Here is a 19,019-nt window from a genome sequence, read left to right as displayed (position 1 = left end):
GGTGAAGCGCTGAACAGGGAGGAAAGATGGCAAAAAACTCTAGCCTCAAGCGCCGCGTTGTGGTCGATGTTGAAAGCTGTGAACGAGAATGTAGTTCCTTATTATTCCACCGGGCGGCGCGAGCTCTCGCTGAATCCAAGGTCCTTGGAGGGCACTCACCGAGCAGTATATTCTATTACGAATGTTTAAGAACCTTTGAAGAGATAAAGACTGCCAGAGCGGCAGCGTTGCAGTTCTAAAATTTCTTCACTGTTGTGTTCTAATAATGGATTCGACTAATTATAAATTATTTTCATGTCTAATTTACTTCGCACGTCGACAAACTTTTCCCCCTCTTTTTGATCAGTATGCGAAAAAAAATACGGGGGGGGGGTGCACTTGCAAAGATATGAATAACATATTGAGTTCGCAACAGACGTAGCAAGACATTTTTGATATTCCCTTTAGGAAAGTCGAGTTCACGTTTCGCTTGTATCCTGTGGAGATGGTTTCTTCAACATAAAATATAAGCCAAGTGCAAGATACGAAATATGAATAACGAAGTCATACAGAAAATATATTATTTCTTTGCAAGGTATAACAGCCTAACTAGGTTGCCTTTAATGAAGGTGTGCAATCATATCAGCTTCGACTGCAGACACAATGTCTTTATTTTCAATGACGCAGCGCAGACGCTATACAGGATGCCTCAACTACATCGAGCGAATTCATAGAAGTATACAGCTGCACTGCAGGACCATGTCGCAGGAGGGATGTTGTATAGACTATGGAGCAAGTTACTGCTGTTGTGCTTTTATAGCATGATCACTCGTGAGGAATTCATAAATTTTAGAAGCGTTAAGTTTAAAAATTGCAGAAAAAAGTTGCAGAGAAAAAGTTGTATAATCGTCGAATTCTGCAGTTATTGCACTACCTAGCTGTAGCGCACAACTCGCTTCCGCTCTCTAACGAAGTCCCGTGGAATAAGAAAAAAAAAGGCACTACGTAATGTGAAGCAAGTCTGGTAGACAGAAGAAGTGTATTCACGAACAATGCTATTTTTCTGAAGTGAAACGTACACTGCATGCTGTGAATTTTACTATTTACGAGTACTGCCGCGGCGGCCGCATACCGATGGAGGCGAAAGGCTAGAGGCCTGGGTACTTATATTTAAGTGCACGTCAAAGAACGCCAGGTGGTGGAAATTTCCGGAGCCCTCCACTACAGCGTCCCTCATAATCATATCGTGTGTTTGTGGCGTTAAACCCCAACAATTATTATTGCTCTTACTATTTTCGAGTACGTAGGATTATGCTGCGCTCGACATAATTGTTCAGTATCCATCGGTTCACTGACTGTGGTTTCGACTGTGTCCTCTCCGTTGACATCAGTGATGTTTTCGCATTTGCATCCACCATTTAGGGCATAACGAGCGAAATGTGCGTCAGTAAGGACGCCAATGCACCTTTGTGGATGAACCCATGCAGTTCAAGCCTGGAATCCACATATAGATGCGTCAAGCGATAAGCACTTGCGGATTGCTTCATCGGCGCTTTTCAGGGTCGGTGTCACTCGTTGACCACTGTATGGCCGTTTTATAACAGCTATACTCTCCAAAAGCAGTCCTTAGGTCACTGTTGGGAGATGACGTCTTCTCGATCGACCTATGAAAACGCTGCAGATGACTGGTACAAAGGAATGGCCTACACATAAAAGTCCGCTCGCTCGCCATGCTCCTAACATGATGCTGTATGTGAAAGGAGAGCGCTTTGCACATTATAGTAAGAGGGCGACGGCGCTGCCTTGAGACTTAAAATTCACTACAGCGCTAACTCCTAAAGAGAGAAAGTTGCTCGTCTGTATCATGAAGCACCATCCTTGTTTTCGTAACGGCTGATTTGGTGTCTTATTATAAATAAACAGCTCTCTTCAGTTGCGGCGCGTTGCAGAACTCTGTGGTCGCGACTTATATGCCGGTCCAAGATGCACCTCTTTTTAAAGCTAGCTAAGCATCTTTTTGCGATGTGGGTGACAGTGGCTAATACACATAAGGCGCACCGACTTCCGAGCGCCGTGTTCTTTAAACATCTCTAAATCATGTCGCATGACCTTATCAACGCAAGCGGCCCGTGCTATGTCTTCAACTATACCGTTTTATAGGCTGGCGTGCCAGCAGTACGGAGACCGCGGCGCCCTTTGCCACATTGTTTCCAATAGCAGCCGCCGCGATTCGCCCCTCTTTAGATTTGACGCTATTTGTCACGCGCTCACGTGTTCCCACTCATACAGCTCGCGATAGTACCTTTTTCGCATCATTAACTATGATGCATATCTGTTGAGGTCCGATCGATTGTGGCATTCGACAAAAGGTGGTGCGCTACACCTATTCTACGTCCACTTTCCTAAATCGGGACACAGTGAAATGGTAAAACGTAATATAAATTCGTAAAAATCGTCCGCGTGAGTTCGTTCATCAGTAAAACAGGATAACTTACGTTCCCTGAATAACCGCAAAAAAAATAATAATTGTGCAGGAAACAACATTGATTGTCAGCGAGATGATAGAGCATCCAAGGGAAGACGAAAGCAGCAACTCAAAGTTCTTATATTGTTTGCTCTTTAAGGGGGTCATGAACCCCTTTTCCAAGTAATCGTCGAATGACCTCAGTATCGGAGTTTATTGCCTCGCGAATCAATTCCCGAAAAAATTTCTTGATTTTGTCAAGACCGACCGGACTTACAGGGATTTCTGCTGCTCAAGCGACGCAGCACCCTAACCCCTTCCCCCACCGGCGCTCCTTGATGCTCCTTCGCCAGACGAAAGGCGGGTGGGGCGTTTCCTGTCTATTTGAGGAGCCATCGACGGCAGGCCTTGCACGCAGGGCAATGTTATCGTATGTCCCCTTCGTGCGACGGAGATGGCCGGCTCGTTTCATTTCTACTTCAGCCGCGTTTATGCCCAGCGTTCACATGCTTTTACTCGCGCATGGAAGATACGATGCGCAGGGCGAAGTTACCGATTTGGACTTTATACGGAACATGGTGGCGACGGCGAAAACCCTCCGAGAGTGTCCATACAGTTGGTATCGCAATAAAATGAAAGTAATCTGTAACTAATCCGACCTTGGCGAGGTAACATTGAGCAGGGTAACTTTAAGTTCAGATATGAGAGGCTGGACGAAAATTGCTTGTGGCCCTCGATAACATGCTCACTGCTTTCTGAAAAAAAAAAAGAATCGGTGGTGATGAGCCCTCAGGTTTGAAAAGTGATAGTGAACTGATAGATGATGAAAAGTGATAGTGAACTGGAGAGAGGCGCATCGTAGAGCTTCAATAAGGAAAGTTTGTACAGTAAGTTGCTTAACTCTTGAATCAAGTGGAATCATTCCAGCTTCCAAATGAAGGCCGTCATTAGCAACACAGCTCGGTATTTTCAGACACAGACGTAGCTTGCCTATCGAGCAGTATAAGAGGTCGTAGCCCGTAAGCAACACATCCGAAAAAATAAAAAAGAACACAACCTAGTTCACGGATGGGGCGATGTAAAGGTGATACATCATGAGTAACGTTGCTGTATGAATGCCTGTATTTTTATTACTCAACCGGTGCAACAAGCGGTTGTTATGCTCTCCTTTACAAGTGTTTGCTTCGATTTGCTCTCGTCGTTTTAAAATTTCAGTCTTATGGAATACGTAGATATTGCCGTGATATCACCTGCAGTATCCGTCCATTTTGATAGTAAAGAGGAAAAAGAAAAGTGGATTTGTCTGGACTTGATGAGAAAGAATGAGGACGGCACACCTTTTGTTTGCGTATGTGTAAAATAAGTAACCTCCTACTGAAATCGAAAGAACTGTATTTCCAGAAGAAACTCTTGTACCCAGGATACTATGTAGTTGGGAAAATCACAGCTCACTAGCCTAGAAATTAAAATCCCATGTTCGACGCTGTTATAGGCTTTTGCTATATGTAAATTATTGAAGTCTAGGGTTTGACGAAAACTCGTCTGGCGAGGAAAAATGATGGTTGAAGGAAACGTATACACTCGTACAAGGAAAGGTATACCTGGCGTCGTCTACAAAATTCCGTGCGAAGACTGCTACATAGGCGAGACTGGAAACTTTAAAAGAAGATTGCAGCAGCACCGTAATGATGTAGCCAAAAGGCACACGATTTCGAACGCCCTGGCAGAGCATAGTGAAAAAAAACTGGACACTGTCTTGATTGGCAATCGGCTTCCATCATCGAAAAGGAGAAAAAGTTATCATCCCGCCTGCTCATCGAATCTTTTTGCATACAATCTACTACTAACACGATAAATCGGACACGGGGTCCACTCCCTGAGGTATACGCAAGCGCGTTGCGCCTTTCGACGCATATATAACAAAGACCACCATGCATTCGTTCATTGTGAACAAGGTACCCGTACTGGGTGCCGAAACGTCAATTGTGTTGTTTTATTTTAGTTGGCGAGTATACGTTTTCTTCAACCATGCAAATTATTGATGCTGAAATCACACTAGATACTCTTGCTAATCGATTTCGGCTTCCTAAATCAACATGAGTCGACCATATTGCGCATTCCTGCCTAAATCCTATTCGTCTCTAACAAACAATATTCCCACGAGAAATAAACTCACTAAGTCAAGCGTGTATACCCTTTTCAATGATTTGAACTGAACTAGAGGTAAGCGAGATTAACCTAATGTTATCTAGGAGATATCCGAGACTTTGCTTTTTTATATGAAAGCACGACTTTCGAAATTTTCCAAGAGCTGAGAATTCACGTGTATTGTAAGGAGCAGTTCACTATATTCAAAACTTCGTTGGGATAGTACTGAAACATTCCTTTAATCATAGCATTCATAATAAGGTCTCGGCTAGGAGCCGCTTGATGTAGAGTTAATATGATATCAGCCAGTTCCGTCATGGTCACCGTCACGAATTCTGATGCCGTTATTTTGAAACTCTTAGTGCTCAGATATGTAAAAAAAAGCATGCTTTGAGTCCCTTCGCTATATTTTCTACCAATTCAGCTGCCTTTCAGATTCAGATGCCGCTGTCGCTGCGAGTTTTTTTTTTAAAATAAGGATGGTACGACGGAACGTGAGTATTCTGATTACTGTAACGATTTCTTGTTGCGCATAAATCTATACAGTGGGCATCTTTTGTTCAGCTTTGACAAATAAGAATGCGAATCATTCTTATGGCCAACTTATAGCCAATCTAATTTTTTGGTGCATAATAATGTTGGAGACGTTTCTATGCAGCCTTCCGTCGTCTATAATCCCGCGTACATGCATCACCCACCAAGCTAGTTTGCCGGAGGGGTTTGAGATCTAACGCAAAACTCTACTGGCTGAAAGCAGAACCTATGAAGGATACACTTGAGTCAGCTCTCCGTTGCTCATCACGTGTCAGTGCCGATAACATTAAGTTTCGAACAGATTTAAACATTTTATAATTAATAAACTGTCATTGCCGTATAATGAGAACCTGATGCAAGAGCGTAATTTCAAAGCGAGTGGGAACCTGGTCTCTGCTTGTCTCATTGTCAAATGTTTCCCATGATGAAACAGCCAGATCGTCGGAAGAAAAAGTTGGGTCCAATGCAGATGAGGATTGCCCACGTAGACAACTCATCATCATCATCATCATCAGCCTGTCTACGCCCACTGCAGGGCAAAGGCCTCTCCCATGTTCCGCCAATCAACCCGGTCCTGTGCTTTCTGTTGCCACGTTATACCTGCAAACTTCTTAATCTCATCTACCCACCTAATTTTCTGTCTTCCCCTCACGCGTTTGCCCTCTCTTGGAATCCAGTCAGTTACCCTTAATGACCACCGGTTATCCTGCCGACGTGCTACGTGGCCGGCCCATATCCATTTCTTCTTCCTAATTTCAACTATGATATCCTTAACCCCCGTTTGTTCCCTGACCCACTCTGCTCTCTTCCTGTCTCTTAAGGTTACACCTATCATTTTCCTTTCCATCGCTCGCTGCGTCGTCCTCAATTTAAGTTGAACCCTCTTTGTAAGTCTCCAGGTTTCTGCTCCGTAGGTAAGTACCGGTAAGATGCAGCTGTTATATACCTTCCTCTTGAGAGATAGTGGTAGACTACCATTCATGATTTGATAATGCTTGCCGAATGAGCCCCATCCCATCCTTATTCTTCTAGTTATTTCACTCTCATGGTTCGGCATTGGAGAGACACGATCTCTCCAATGCTATTCACCGCGTGTTTACAGGAGGTTTTCAGGGCCCTAGATTGGGAAGAATTAGGGATAAGAGTTAATGGAGAGTATCTCAGTAACCTGCGCTTCGCTGATGACATTGCATTGATGAGTAACGCGTAGACAACTAATCTGACATAAATTGTGTCTATGAAAGTTGTTATCCTGCACCCAATTCCAGAATCATCTTCCAGAACCATCCGTTTTTATCCCCCAAGGAGTGTGGTGCGAGTTGGTCTCCTGGCAGTAGCATCGCACTTGAGCTGCTATTTCGAGTGACACAATTTAGGTGATCTGTATTTTTTACTCATTTTGGAAAGCATACGATAACCACCAAAGTTCAGAGGATCGACGAAAAAAGTCTAATCCGAAGTTTTCACTATCCGAACAACTACTGTATGCTGAACGGAACAAAGAGAATTTTTCGAGGGGCTGATTTCTATGTTAGACAAAAACCACATAAATCCAACAGGTAATTAGGCCAGGTAAAACATAGGGGATATTAATTTGTTGTCTTTAACTGTAGTGCAATAATTACTCCGTAAATTCAAGTGGTGATCCCGCTAGTAATGTTGTAAATTAAAATAGTTGTCTCGCTACGTGTTTGGTTGTCAGAAAATCACACCATCTCTCGCTAAAGGGGACCATGAGGCGATGCGAAGCAGCGTTTCGGCATGTCGAGCCCGCGTTTCAGAGGGGGAGGAGAGAGGGAAAGTGGAGAGGGGAGAGAGAAGAATGGGGAAGTGGAGAGGGGAATGGAGAGGAGGAATGGCGAGGAGAAGGGGAAGTGGAGAGGGGAAATGGGGAGAAGTGGTGTGGGGAGAGGGTTTGCGCATGCGCAGTAAGAGTGGTCACGCCGCACACCACCACCACCACCGGATTGAACTTCGCCATAAGATGCTTCGCATCTAATAACCAATTAACCCAACTTGTCGCCTTAAAGTTCCCCTAGACCAACTCCGATAATTCTTTAACGTTTCAAGTAAACGTGTGAATCGAGTTGAGAATGCCGTCACGATCACCAATGCCAAATGCGGCAGCGATACGATCCACGGGCGCCCCACAAGTTCCAAGACACAATGTCTTCTCCTCTCCGGGACTTTCGGCAATCCTCAGCCCCTCAGCGCCCGCCGTGACGTCCACATTATCGTCTGCTCATGTCATCTACAAAAAGAACCTGTTTGTCTGCACGCAGGTACGCACGCTCGCGCGCGCTTCCGCCTCGCACGGTGAGGAGGAGCACTCGGCCAGGAGGAGAGACGAGCCAATGAACGGAGCATAGCGAAGGAAAGAGCGAAACAAGCGAGGGCCTCTTTTGTATCATCAAACTCGCGTAACTCCGCTATTTCGGCACCGTTTCGAAAAATTCTTACGGCTACGTGTTCGTTGTAGACTCGTGAACAACTGCAACGCCACAACTAAATTTCGACCTCTGGGTAATCTAGGGTCCCTTTAATGCCCTATAGGCTAGCATGCGAGGGCTTATTGTTCAGCTGCCGCCTCGTTCAAAGATGACGTGCCACATGACGCCCTCTGGAAAATAAAGTGTTCCACACTCGCCGCCTTGGCTACAAGCGGCGCTAATACCCCGGTCACACTGGCAAATTTTGTGTCATATTGAGCGAACGCAATGCCACTTTGGCTGCGCGCTGCTACACGAGAAGGGGAAGTCTACTTTGCAAATGATGGTATGGCGATGAGTGCCTAAGTAGAAAAAAACACAAGAGACAAGAAGAGTAGACTACACAGGCCTGTGTCGCTTCTACTGTTTTTGTCTCTTGTTTTGTTTTTGCTAGCTATAACTAGTACATTTCAACTCACCCAATTCGCTAACACTCCCGTATACTTCTGACCACCCAGAGCACATTACTCCAAAGAACGACATTATAACGTTGGTTCAGTGCACGCCAAGTTAGTTCAGCAGCTAATTAATTTGTGATTACTTCTTGATCTACTAAGAACTGAGACATAACACATGCATCAAGAATGCAACTTTGAACTGCAAGCTTTTCGTGCTTAAATGAGCATTTTGAACTATCAAAGTCAACATATCATATGCGATGCATATGCATATGCACTCTAAGAAAAAAAAGAGTATGTGTGACTCTTTTCGGAGAGTTCTTACTTACCGCGTCTACGACTCTCTTTAAAGAGGCACGGTGACTCTCTTGGTGGGTCAGAGTCGGCGCGCTCTAGGAGAGTGCCCTGACCCTCTTAGGAAGAGTGGAAGGACTCTTATCCGAATGATTACGTTACCACTTCTGAGGGAATCAGACGACTCTTGCCGGTAACCCTCGTACGTGGGTCATATGACACACACCGAAGCGTCAAGCGACTCCACAACTATTTTAAGTTACTCAATTGACCCACGCTCTACTTTTATGCGACTGTTGTTGGAAATAGTGAAGTATTCATTTTAAGCAAGTCCAATAATACTTGTCGTTGTGCCCAGCGACTGCAAAAAAAGTCAATTTTAGCATTATTTTAATAAAACTCGTCAAAACAACACATCTTTTCTATCAGAGAGAAGAAAGCACGAAAAGATAGTCTGTGCCTTGAAAGTACCGTATGTTACGCAAGGTAAATTTGATTTCACCATAGGAGTTGCTCGTTTATCAGGCACACTTAGGCTAGTTAGCACCCTTTCGAGAGATCAAAATGGCTTCGCTTGAACAACAACTAGTTGCGAAGAATGGTACATAGTATATCCGGCTGATTGTGTGGCTCATCGTAAACCTATTTTATATGCCTGCTGAACATGAGATGTTCAAGTGTACAGGTATACTTGAGATGTCCGAGGCATGAAAGGAGATGAGCGACTGTGGCGCCTTACTTGTGCTTTTAACCACACTCTCATGAGTAATGTCGTCCACTACGGAGAGAAATTGTACCATTTCCAACCATGTGTATAGGCTTTAACCTGTAAGCGCCGAAGTCTGCTTGCACGCGGCCCCTATCCCGAGCTTACTCGAGCAGTCCGGACATACGAACATGGAAGCGATAATCTTTGTGATCAACTGGGTCGAAGCAATAATCTACATGGAAGCAATAATCGTAGTGATCAATAATCCTCAGCGGTCAACTTGCTCACAATTCCTCGGAAAGAGCGGGTCTGCAAACGAACATCCCGTCCCCTCCACGCCCCTTCTTCTAAATAGCGAAAGCACACAGTATCAGTCACGCCGGAGCGTCAGTGACAGCCTTGCGACGTCTCCCGTAAAAGTTCCCTGTTTGCAGGCCTAAGCGCTAGCTGACCTTTGCATTCGCGTTGGCGTTCCTGACGAAGTAAACAGCCTGCACAAATAGGCATATCCGACTTGGGATGCGTGAGGAGCCATGAGAGCTTGCTCGCTTCTAGCAGTGGCATCCCGCACAAATCGAGAACCAATTAATTCCTTCTTAGTGACATTTGCCCGGCCTGTTTGTCCTCACGTCCCCCACGGCATACAAGCAGAGCGTTTTCCCTTGCGTAAATACGGCCCTGACGATCCGCAAGAGCAACGTTGCTTGGGCTCACTTTTTTTTTTTAATGAGTGTTCGTAAGAACTGACACATGTTCAATTGGACAACCATGTACGGATGTTTTATTAAACTTTATAATTATCGAAGTTAGTGCGAGCGGCCCATATATGTTAGTGTGAAGTAGTCTATGAAAATACGTTGCGTATTTCCATCTTCAGCGCCTGCAGAATCTAAGACTAGTTAGGCTAAGAATCTCAATGTAGTCTAGGGATTGTGCCAGACTAACGTAGTTTCTTATTTAGTTTTTTATACGAGCGAAACGTTACTTCGGAATGCTCTGTTAATGCTTTGCAGGAAAGTCACGAACTGGTGTAACACTACACTCCTAATCAGGTCCCGCTCAAAGTGCTAGAAATAACCAAGAAACCGGCCATTTTTCGTCTGGTTTCCTAGATATAGCCAGCATTTAACCAGGTTCCGATTAAAAGTGTAGGACCTGGTACTTACGTGACTGTATTTTCACTTGTCTGCATCTTCGTGCGTTGTGTGCCTTTGCGTCGTTGGCACTTCTACCACAGAGACACGGGTATAGTGGCGCGCAAGGTGGAATCAATAAAGCATTTGTTGATATACGTATTTGTAGACTTCACAGACTGTAGTTGCTATAGCTCAAAATTATTCGAATAGTTTCCACCCTTTAGCGTTTCGTCATTGGTAGGGTAGGGCGGGGCAAAATGCGACAAAAATGTGGAAAATAGTGAATATTTTTTTTATTTCACTCGCTACCACAAATATCAAACAGGAACTTTCTTTAGGTCCAAGGTATGTGCTACATAAATATGGCCATGCTGCGACTGTTCAAAATATCGTTTTAAAAAGAAACAAAAAATGCACCACATGTCTCATTTTGCCCCAACCTGCGGGGCAAAACGAGACGCTATGTGAGGCAAAACGAGACAGCGTGAAAAAATTTTATTCTTTCAGATCTTGCAGTAGAAGCACTTCAAATTCACGCCGTGAGCCGCCACGTAGTCTTCATGCGCCCAGTCTTTGCACTTCACGCATTGAATCAAGACAGAACCTGGCGCTGTGTTGCTCCGAAACACCTGAAAAGCATTCAGTGCTTTTTAGGGGCGAAGCTCCTTAATGAAGGAAGGAAAAAAATTTATTAACAGAAAGGGGTTTGTGATGCTTGGTCCGCAAGTACCATCTAGCAGTGCTGGCTGCCCTCAGTCCAGGACGCCACAGGCAGTTGCCGCCCTGCGTGCCCTGTCGGTCAAACTGATCTGATCATCAAGGTTATCGCTGGCCAGCAACTCCTCCCACCGCTCCACACTCGCTTGGTCAATGGCGGGCAGGCCGGGGATGGCCCGGCAAGTCCATGTAGTGTGTATTAATGTGGGTTTCTCAGAGCACCATGGGCAGCGCGCAGGGTATTCTGTTGGGTGCATTTTATTGAGAAAATGTAAGTTCGGATACGTTCCGGTCTGGATTAAGCGCCAGCTGGTAGCTTCCTCCTTTGTGAGCTTCTTATGGGGGAGGAGTAGATACGTCTGAGTCCCTTGTAGTGATTTAGGATGGCCGCATACTCACACGGGACCGGGATAGGCTCCTCGGAGGCCAGGTCATGAGGTGCTCGGTCTGTTGTGTACCTCGAGCCACCCTGTCTGCCTCCTGGTTCCCCTCCAGCCCCATGTGACCAGGCGTCCATATTATCCTGTGCCGGATGATGGGGTTTCGTGTGTCAAGGGTGTCGTTGGGATCTGGTGCACCACGGAGAATGCTAATCGCCGCTTGACCGACTCGCCCATTCAAGAAATTTCTACAGGCCGCTTGAGAGTCCGTAGGATATCTAGTGACCGCCTTTGGTGGTTGCCGGTGGCAATGGCCAAAGCGATGGCCGTTTCTTCAGCCTCCGTAATGGAAGAGCAGCGGATTGATGCACTGGTGATTTCGCGAAGACGATGGTCGACCACCGTGGCTACAGCCTTATTGCTATTACCAGTGTAGAGCGCTGCATCAACATATCTTGCGCTCGTCTATTTAAGTGTTGTTTGCGTAGAGCCTCGACTCGGGCCTCCCGCCTGCCGTGATGTAGTTGAGGATCCATATTACGGGGTATGGGGGCAACCTTGTAGGTTGCTTGGAGGTTTGATGGAATAGGCTGTTGTTTAGCGATATCTCGAAGGAGGCCCATATGCCCAAGGCGCCGCAGTAGGTCCCTGCCGGTAGAAGTCTGCGCGAGCCGGGAGAGTTGGGTGGCCAGTTGCGCTTCCCGTAACTCTTCAAATGTATTGTGAACGCCGAGACTTAAAAGTTTGTTGTTAGAGGTTACTAGTGGGAGCTTAAGGGCTGCCTTGTAAGCCCCGTCGTAACATAGCGTCTATCTGGTCTACCTCCGCTTTAGTGAGACGCTGATAAGGAAGGCTGTAGGTCACTCTGCTGACGACGAGGCTGCGTACGAGTTTTAGTGTATCCTCCTCTCGCATACCGTGGGGACGATGTGGTCACTCGCGCAATCATACGCGAGACCTGTAGAGTGGTGGTGCGAAGGGTGCTGAGAGTGTGGCTGCTCTGACGGTTCGACTGTATCCACATGCCCAGGATGCGTACACTAGTTTTTTCCGGTATTTCTTGCCCGGCCAGCATAATGCGTAGCCGATGGCTGGGATCTTGGGGGTTGGGTTTATTTTTCTTCGAATGCCAGATGCGGAGAAGCTCCGACTTCTCTGTGGAGCAGGCGAGGAAGAGTTCGCGGACTGGGATCGACTTACGGGATACAACGAACTGACCAAGACCTTCTACTTGGCCCGGCGATGCTACCCTCCGCCTCGTGGCAATCTATGCAGAGCTCAAGCGGTTACCTGGAGACAGCTGCAAACTAACACTTGCCCTAATCCACTGCTATATCACCGAATATACCCCGAGATCTATAACACCAGCATCTGTAAGGTCTGCCAGACAGACACAGCTACGCTTAAGCATATGCTCTGGGAATGCGAGGCTAAAGCCAAACGTATTAATCCCGATGCTGTCTCGGCGAGGTGGGAAGCCGCTCTGCGCAGCTCCAAGCTCGCCGAGCAACTCTGGGCAGTCCAGCAGGCCCGTGAAGCGGCGGAGAGGCAAGGCCTTCACGTCCCGACATGGGAGACCTGAGCCCGGGCCGTTAATCTGCCGGACAAACAATAAAGTCCTTCCATCCATGCATCCATTTGGGAATTCGTACGTATGTTGAAATTTGGCACCATAATTCATGTGTGTGTGATTCTGAGGTAGCTAACGTTTGTGCTCGAACATACTAAATAAAACTATTTCTGCAAAATATTACTTCGTGTTTTAAAGCATAGCCGTATATCTACAGTCGCATGCTGCGCTCGAGACCCACCTCTCAGCGTTCCCCGTGTTTGCACATTTCCGCATTTCGCTTTAGTTCTCTAAAATGTGAAATACCTTCTATCCGCTCGCAAAAGAATGTGAGAACACAATCACTGAAGAACAAACGCGACGCAGAAGTGCACGTGTCTCCTCCCCGATTACGCTGAACAGAAGAAGGTACCTTGAAGGAGCGGCCTCGAACCGGAAGTACCGTAGCAGACGACGCGCAGTTTTTCTATACGCCTACAATGCATCTTATTTAGCAGTAAAATGGCCTTTGAACATACACTGCGGCTTATCAGAAAAAGTTATACTAAAATGCAATCATTATGATTGTGAGAAAAGACCGCCAAAGCTAGCAGAAGCTATTGCCGCTAATACTTTAATCTCGTCCGTGGTAGACAGATAGATGAAAAGGAAAAGGCGGGGAGCTTAACCTGGTAGTAATAACCGGCTTGCCACCCTGCACTCCATACTAAATATGGCCTCTCGTTGAGGTACTTTTCCTGGTAAAAAAAAGTTGCGTTATCTGTACCTTCGGATGGTTACCTTTAGCACAAGTAGCTTTCCTAACTTGTACGAGAGGAGAGAGATGGAAGGGTCAAGACGTTTCTCCAGGGGAGCTGCAACAGTGCAAGCAAGCCGACTCGCTGCTGTTGCGCAAATCAGCAGGCTCCGATGTATGCCCGCTTGCGAAACTCCATGCAGCTGCCGCAGACCTGCTTTTATTTTGTTCTAGTCAGGACATTACGCAAGAAGATAAACGAGCAGTCGTGAAGCGAGTGCCGCGCGCTGGTCGCAGTGGGCGAAGGCGTGAATGCGAAGGATGGCAGCCTTCATTCGAGTCACGTACAAAATCTCAAAACGGATGCAGCAGGCGGCGCCTGTTCGACACAAGCCATTGGGAATAGTGTCATTGCGCAAGCTAGCATGACCTCCCTAGTATTCGTAAGGCCATGAAGCGCCCACGCAGCGACGGGCAAGTCTATACATGTCGCGCAGCTCATGTAGCTTATAGTCGGTCAGGACATATTCTAACCGGTCATGCGAAAGACGGCTGTCAATATTTTCTCTAAGCTCCGTAACAGCACCATTTGCAAAGTCACTTCAGCGTGCCTTCTGCAGAACGCACTTAGCTTAACAGTCTTCATGTATCACAGAAATAATCAAGGCGTGACATGATCGAACACCTATACTTTTAAATGGGAAAAACAGCGTGAAAGGAGACGTAGCACAAGCGAAGGAACACACTGGACTAGCGGTGGCCTTTTTGTAACGAACTAGCCCAACGAACTACACCACCTATCTGAGTGTCATTTAAGAGACGACTTAGTTGATGTCCTGGTGATTACTACATGACCGCGAAGAAGGTAATTCACCTACAGGTAGCATGGTGAATGAATTCTTTATGAGCGGTTTTATTACGTATGGAAAAACGGAAGCGAAGCTAAGCGCTGTTCGGCCTGAGTCGGTTTCGTTAGGAGGTAAGGAAAGAAGTTTCATTGACGTAAGAACACCCGAATGAGAAATTTAGCCCACAGTGCTATTACATGCAAATACCATAGTAATAGTCTGCAGAGTAGCAAAGGATATATCAACATATCTAACATGCACATTAAAAAAATCTCGCCATATCCACGGAATGAATGATGATAAGTGGGCGAAGTTCGAGAGGGGGAGATCATCAGTAAAACCGTAACTCTCCCGTGAAAGTTAGCCCATTACATCATTAGAAAGACGTAAGACTGTGCGTATATTATACAAAATCAACTTTTATTCTGTTCTTGTTCGTTTGTTGGGGACGTTTATCGGCAGGTTAATCACTTGTCCCTTGATGCCGTACTGACCGCTCCCATGTGTCAACCGCCTTATACTCATGAACGGTAGACGAGGCGCAATCAGTCGTTCTTCCACGGGGTTCAGCAAAGGCAAGTGATCCGGTCTCGGCGGATATTGAAACCGTGGGAAACGCTCATAAAAGGCACCTTTCCGGCCATCAGGGAACCTTTACAGCTCGCATAAACTTTGTACTCACTGCTGACGGTGGTGTTGGGGAACGCGGACTGCAGCATGGCGGTGGCAGTGGCTCGAGCGTTGTCGTTCTTGATTGAAGAAATCGTGACTAAATTGTTTGAAAACCACAATCTGTCGCACAACTGTGGCCGAATGAACGTCTAGAAAGTCTCGCTTAAACCGCGCGTCGGCAGCTTCGGGCTGAGCTCGCTTGATGCGTTTTGCAGCCGCCTGGTGCGTGACTCACGTGCACGTCACTCACGTGCACGTGACGGCACGTGCGAGTGAGTCATCGAACTAGGCGGTCACGCACGAGCTAGAAGGGACAGACCCACGGCTTGCTTCGCCCCTAAAGTAAATTGACAACGATTGCGTGTGTTTGCTCATAACATGTTTCGCGAGGACATCCGTGACATATACGTACAGCATTAAAATATATGTAAAAATAATAAAAAAAATCACCGCCCCAGCACTCCGGTTAGCCAGCGAAGCTGAAGCGTGCGGCCCCGGTGTTAAGCAGTGGGTTAATCCCGACGTTGTATTGAAGCCTTCCTAAATTATTGGTATGGTTTGAGCGGCGAATCCGCCGCTCTTTGAGGATGTTGACGTCGAAGGGCTTGTGGTGTATATCGCACACGCCTCAAGATCGTTCTTTCAAAGTTCGTCGCGTTTCGAGGAACGCCATCTCCTGCAACGAACCAGCGTTGCGTGTCGTCGTCGTGTACCCTGATGCGTTCGAGCAGCCTCAACTAGCGGACCCAATGAACTTCGGGGGCAGACACAGTTGGAATGCCGTTGGCCTGCCGAGTGCGCTGTCGTTGCGAGCACCTCCTTCTTGCGTTCCTTCCAGCAATGGAACGTGTTTGGGCAGACGTGGGGCCACTAGTCGTTCCTGGACGACGTTGATCCTGGGCAAATGTGAAGGCATCTGTGGGTAAACGTAGCCATTTACGGGGCTTAAATTTGGCATACTGGCTTTGATTAGCGATTCCTGTATGTACCACAGACAGGGGTTCCGGAAGTAATATCTGATTGTGTGGGGCCGACGACATCTGTGGGCCCATATATATATATATATATATATATATATAATATATATATATATATATATATATACAGTCAAAGTGGTGGACCAGACGAAACGTTAGTGAAAATATACAGTGCCAAACCAACGAAAGTCGTAGTTTCTTTCTTCATTCCTTATAATATATATATATATATATATATATATATATTATATATATATATATATATATATATATATATTGTAATGACGAAGAACGACAACGGGGCTCTGGCGCGAGAGCAGGATGCGCGAAGAAGAGAAGAACGAGGTTGAGAATAGAACAGCCGGCCTATTGAACAGGCGTTGTGTCTATGTGTATTGTTTCTCGGCATCACAATGGCGCAGCCTACGACGCGAATCGAACTTGGAGGCGGCAGCACGGGTCGCTCCATCCAAAGAACGCCGTCCACGATTCCTCTATCATGGACTCCACCACTCGACCTCTGCTGCCGCTTACGCATGGAATCATCCGCGGACGGCGTCCATGCCTCTGTGGTGTTTCCAGCGTACGACCTGCCAGGAACCATGCTACCACCATCGTCTTTGTGAATCTGCACGGGCTCCTGTCGTCTGGGAACGTCGCATACGCTTCCCGTGACATGCACCCCGTGCCTGGACTGTCCCAACGCGGGAGCATCCAAGGGACGCCGTTCAGGCTTCTTTGGACGTGGAAGTTGCCGTCGGGCGTATTGCTACCGCCGCATACTCCGCGGACGTGAGTCCTCGCGCTTTCTGCGCCTCATCCGACAGCGCCGCAGAGCTGTTCTGTGCCATCGCACACCTCCGCGACGAGATTAACGACTGGATAGCGCGGTGCTCCGAGATGTGTCCGGCCGCTATACCTTCATTGTGCACAATGGATGCCCTTTTAGTAAAGTTGAAAATTGGGCGAGTTGGTGATAGTTCATGTTTAACGTGGGAAGCAGCGCAATTTAGACACGGCACGAAAAAGACACGTAGAAAGACAGGACGACCGCTGCACTCGCAACTAGTTTATTTCGAAGAAAACATAGTTAATATACATACATGCAGGTGTACCACGTGTGGCCATGACTTACATATTACAACGGTTTTTTTTTTCTTCAATGATTTTCCAAAAACGACACTTCGCTATCACTCAGAACTACGGATGGCTGGCTGATGCAGTCATTTTTTCTTTTTGTGATATGGAAAGCTTCGATCACTTCCTGGTTAGCTGATCCTTGTGATTGGAAAGTATTACCGTTTCAGAGAACAGCGGCTCGCAACCACAATCCAAGCAATGCCGTCTAATGTGAGAATACGCATTATTTGTTAGTGATCTCTTGTGTTCAGACAGCCTGTGTTAACGCAACGGCCAGTCTGACCGATGTACATCTTTCTACATGACATAGGCAAACAATAAACTACTGCAGTCTTACACTCTACAAACGGAGAAGCATGTTTAATGTTGCACTGAAAACGATCCTTTTTTGTCGACAATTTTCTATCTAGATTGGCACATATTTTTCCGAGTTTGTTTGGCGCAGAAAAACACGACATTTACGCCGTACCTGCTGCCAACCTTCTTTAGATTGTGTGCTATTTTGTGCGCGTAGGGTATCGCGACGCATTTTTTCTTATTTTCTTCAGGATCCCTGTCTTTTTTTCGCTGCGTTACACACAGGCCTGTGCGCACATTTCGAACTAACTTCTGCGCTGATCTACGCAGAACATGCTCCTCGTAACCAGAACTTGTCAATCTGTCAACCTGTTTTCTGAAACTTTCATTAATTTTTTCCGGACATGACTTGGCCAAAGCCGCGCGCAAGCACGAGTAGGCTATGCCGTTTTTTACTGTTTTTGAGTGCCCAGAAGAATAGTTGAGCAGGGGATTTTCTGATCTAGGACTGTATGACCAGCATACCGTTGTAATATGCAAGTCATGGCCACACGTGGTACACCTGCATGTATGTATATTAACTATGTTTTCTTCGAAATAAACTAGTTGCGAGTGCAGCGGTCGTCCTGTCTTTCTACGTGTCTTTTTCGTGCCGTGTCTAAATTGCGCTGCTTCCCACGTTAAAAGGATGCCCTTTTAGCTGAAGCTGCGTCACAAGACCCGAGACTCACCCGAGAGCCGCAGAAAACTCCTGAGTGCCATCACGGAGCTCTCATACCAACTAGGCTGCTTGTCGTCGTCATGCTCCGGAGTTTCGGCTGCCGTATCACCATCACCGGCTGCCTGCGAACTACCGGAGTTCCGCGGCTTCCACGACGACGCCGACCATTGGGTGGCCACCGTCAACGCTCTAGGAGCTCGTCAAGCGTGGACGGACCAACGGAAATGGTGCGTGGCCATTGACCGCCTTCGGCATGCTGCCGCGGCGTGGCATAGATTCGAAGGCGTGCGGCAGCAGTCCTGGGCGGAGTGGAGCTTCAAGCTCATTGCTGCTTTTGGCCGGACACCCTCCAACTTCTATGCGACCACCGAGGCCAATCTGACCGTTACCGAGGATGGAGCTCAGGAGGGGTTCCACCTCGGGGCGGCAGCTCGGGCGTTTAACACCCTGCCCTCCAGCGGACATCGAGTTCGCGAGGTGCAGCGTCCCCTGGTACAGCTGTACCCTGTAGCTTCTCAACGGAAAGCTTTACGGAGTGCCCTGTGGCAGTCACCCACACTAGCCGCCAGATGTCCTCCTCCCCACAGGTGTCAGACTCCGCGTCGATACCTGCCCCACAACGACCCCTGACACAGACCAAGACCGTCTCCGAGCCACAGCAGCCGGCGAGCCGGCCTCCAAGTTGGCCAGTGCTAGAGTGCCTGGAGGCGTCCGCCTACTGTGTGACGACCTCACCTCCCTCGCTACAAGCCGGAGACGATGCACTAGTCACCACTTCCGGTTTGGCCAACAGACAGGAGTCACATAATT

At 47.1% G+C, this 19,019-nt stretch overlaps 1 protein-coding gene across 1 annotated transcript in view; it reads right to left on the bottom strand.

Annotated features, from left to right (window-relative positions):
- The window catches only part of LOC125759123 (guanylate cyclase 32E-like), a 55,848-nt gene extending 37,598 nt beyond the window's left edge, over positions 1-18,250 (bottom strand). Inside the window, exons 1-2 of the mRNA XM_049417423.1 lie at positions 18,220-18,250; positions 11,268-11,437 (exon numbers count right to left, since the gene is read on the bottom strand). Of these exons, the coding sequence (XP_049273380.1) occupies positions 11,268-11,437; positions 18,220-18,250 (201 nt within the window). The remainder of the gene's footprint in view (positions 1-11,267; positions 11,438-18,219) is intronic.
- Positions 18,251-19,019: the final 769 nt, after the last annotated feature.

This window comes from Rhipicephalus sanguineus, chromosome 7, assembly GCF_013339695.2.
Source record: "Rhipicephalus sanguineus isolate Rsan-2018 chromosome 7, BIME_Rsan_1.4, whole genome shotgun sequence".
NCBI lineage: Eukaryota > Metazoa > Arthropoda > Arachnida > Ixodida > Ixodidae > Rhipicephalus > Rhipicephalus sanguineus.
Note: the sequence above shows the minus strand (reverse complement) of the source record. Positions and strands in the feature narration are given on the sequence as shown.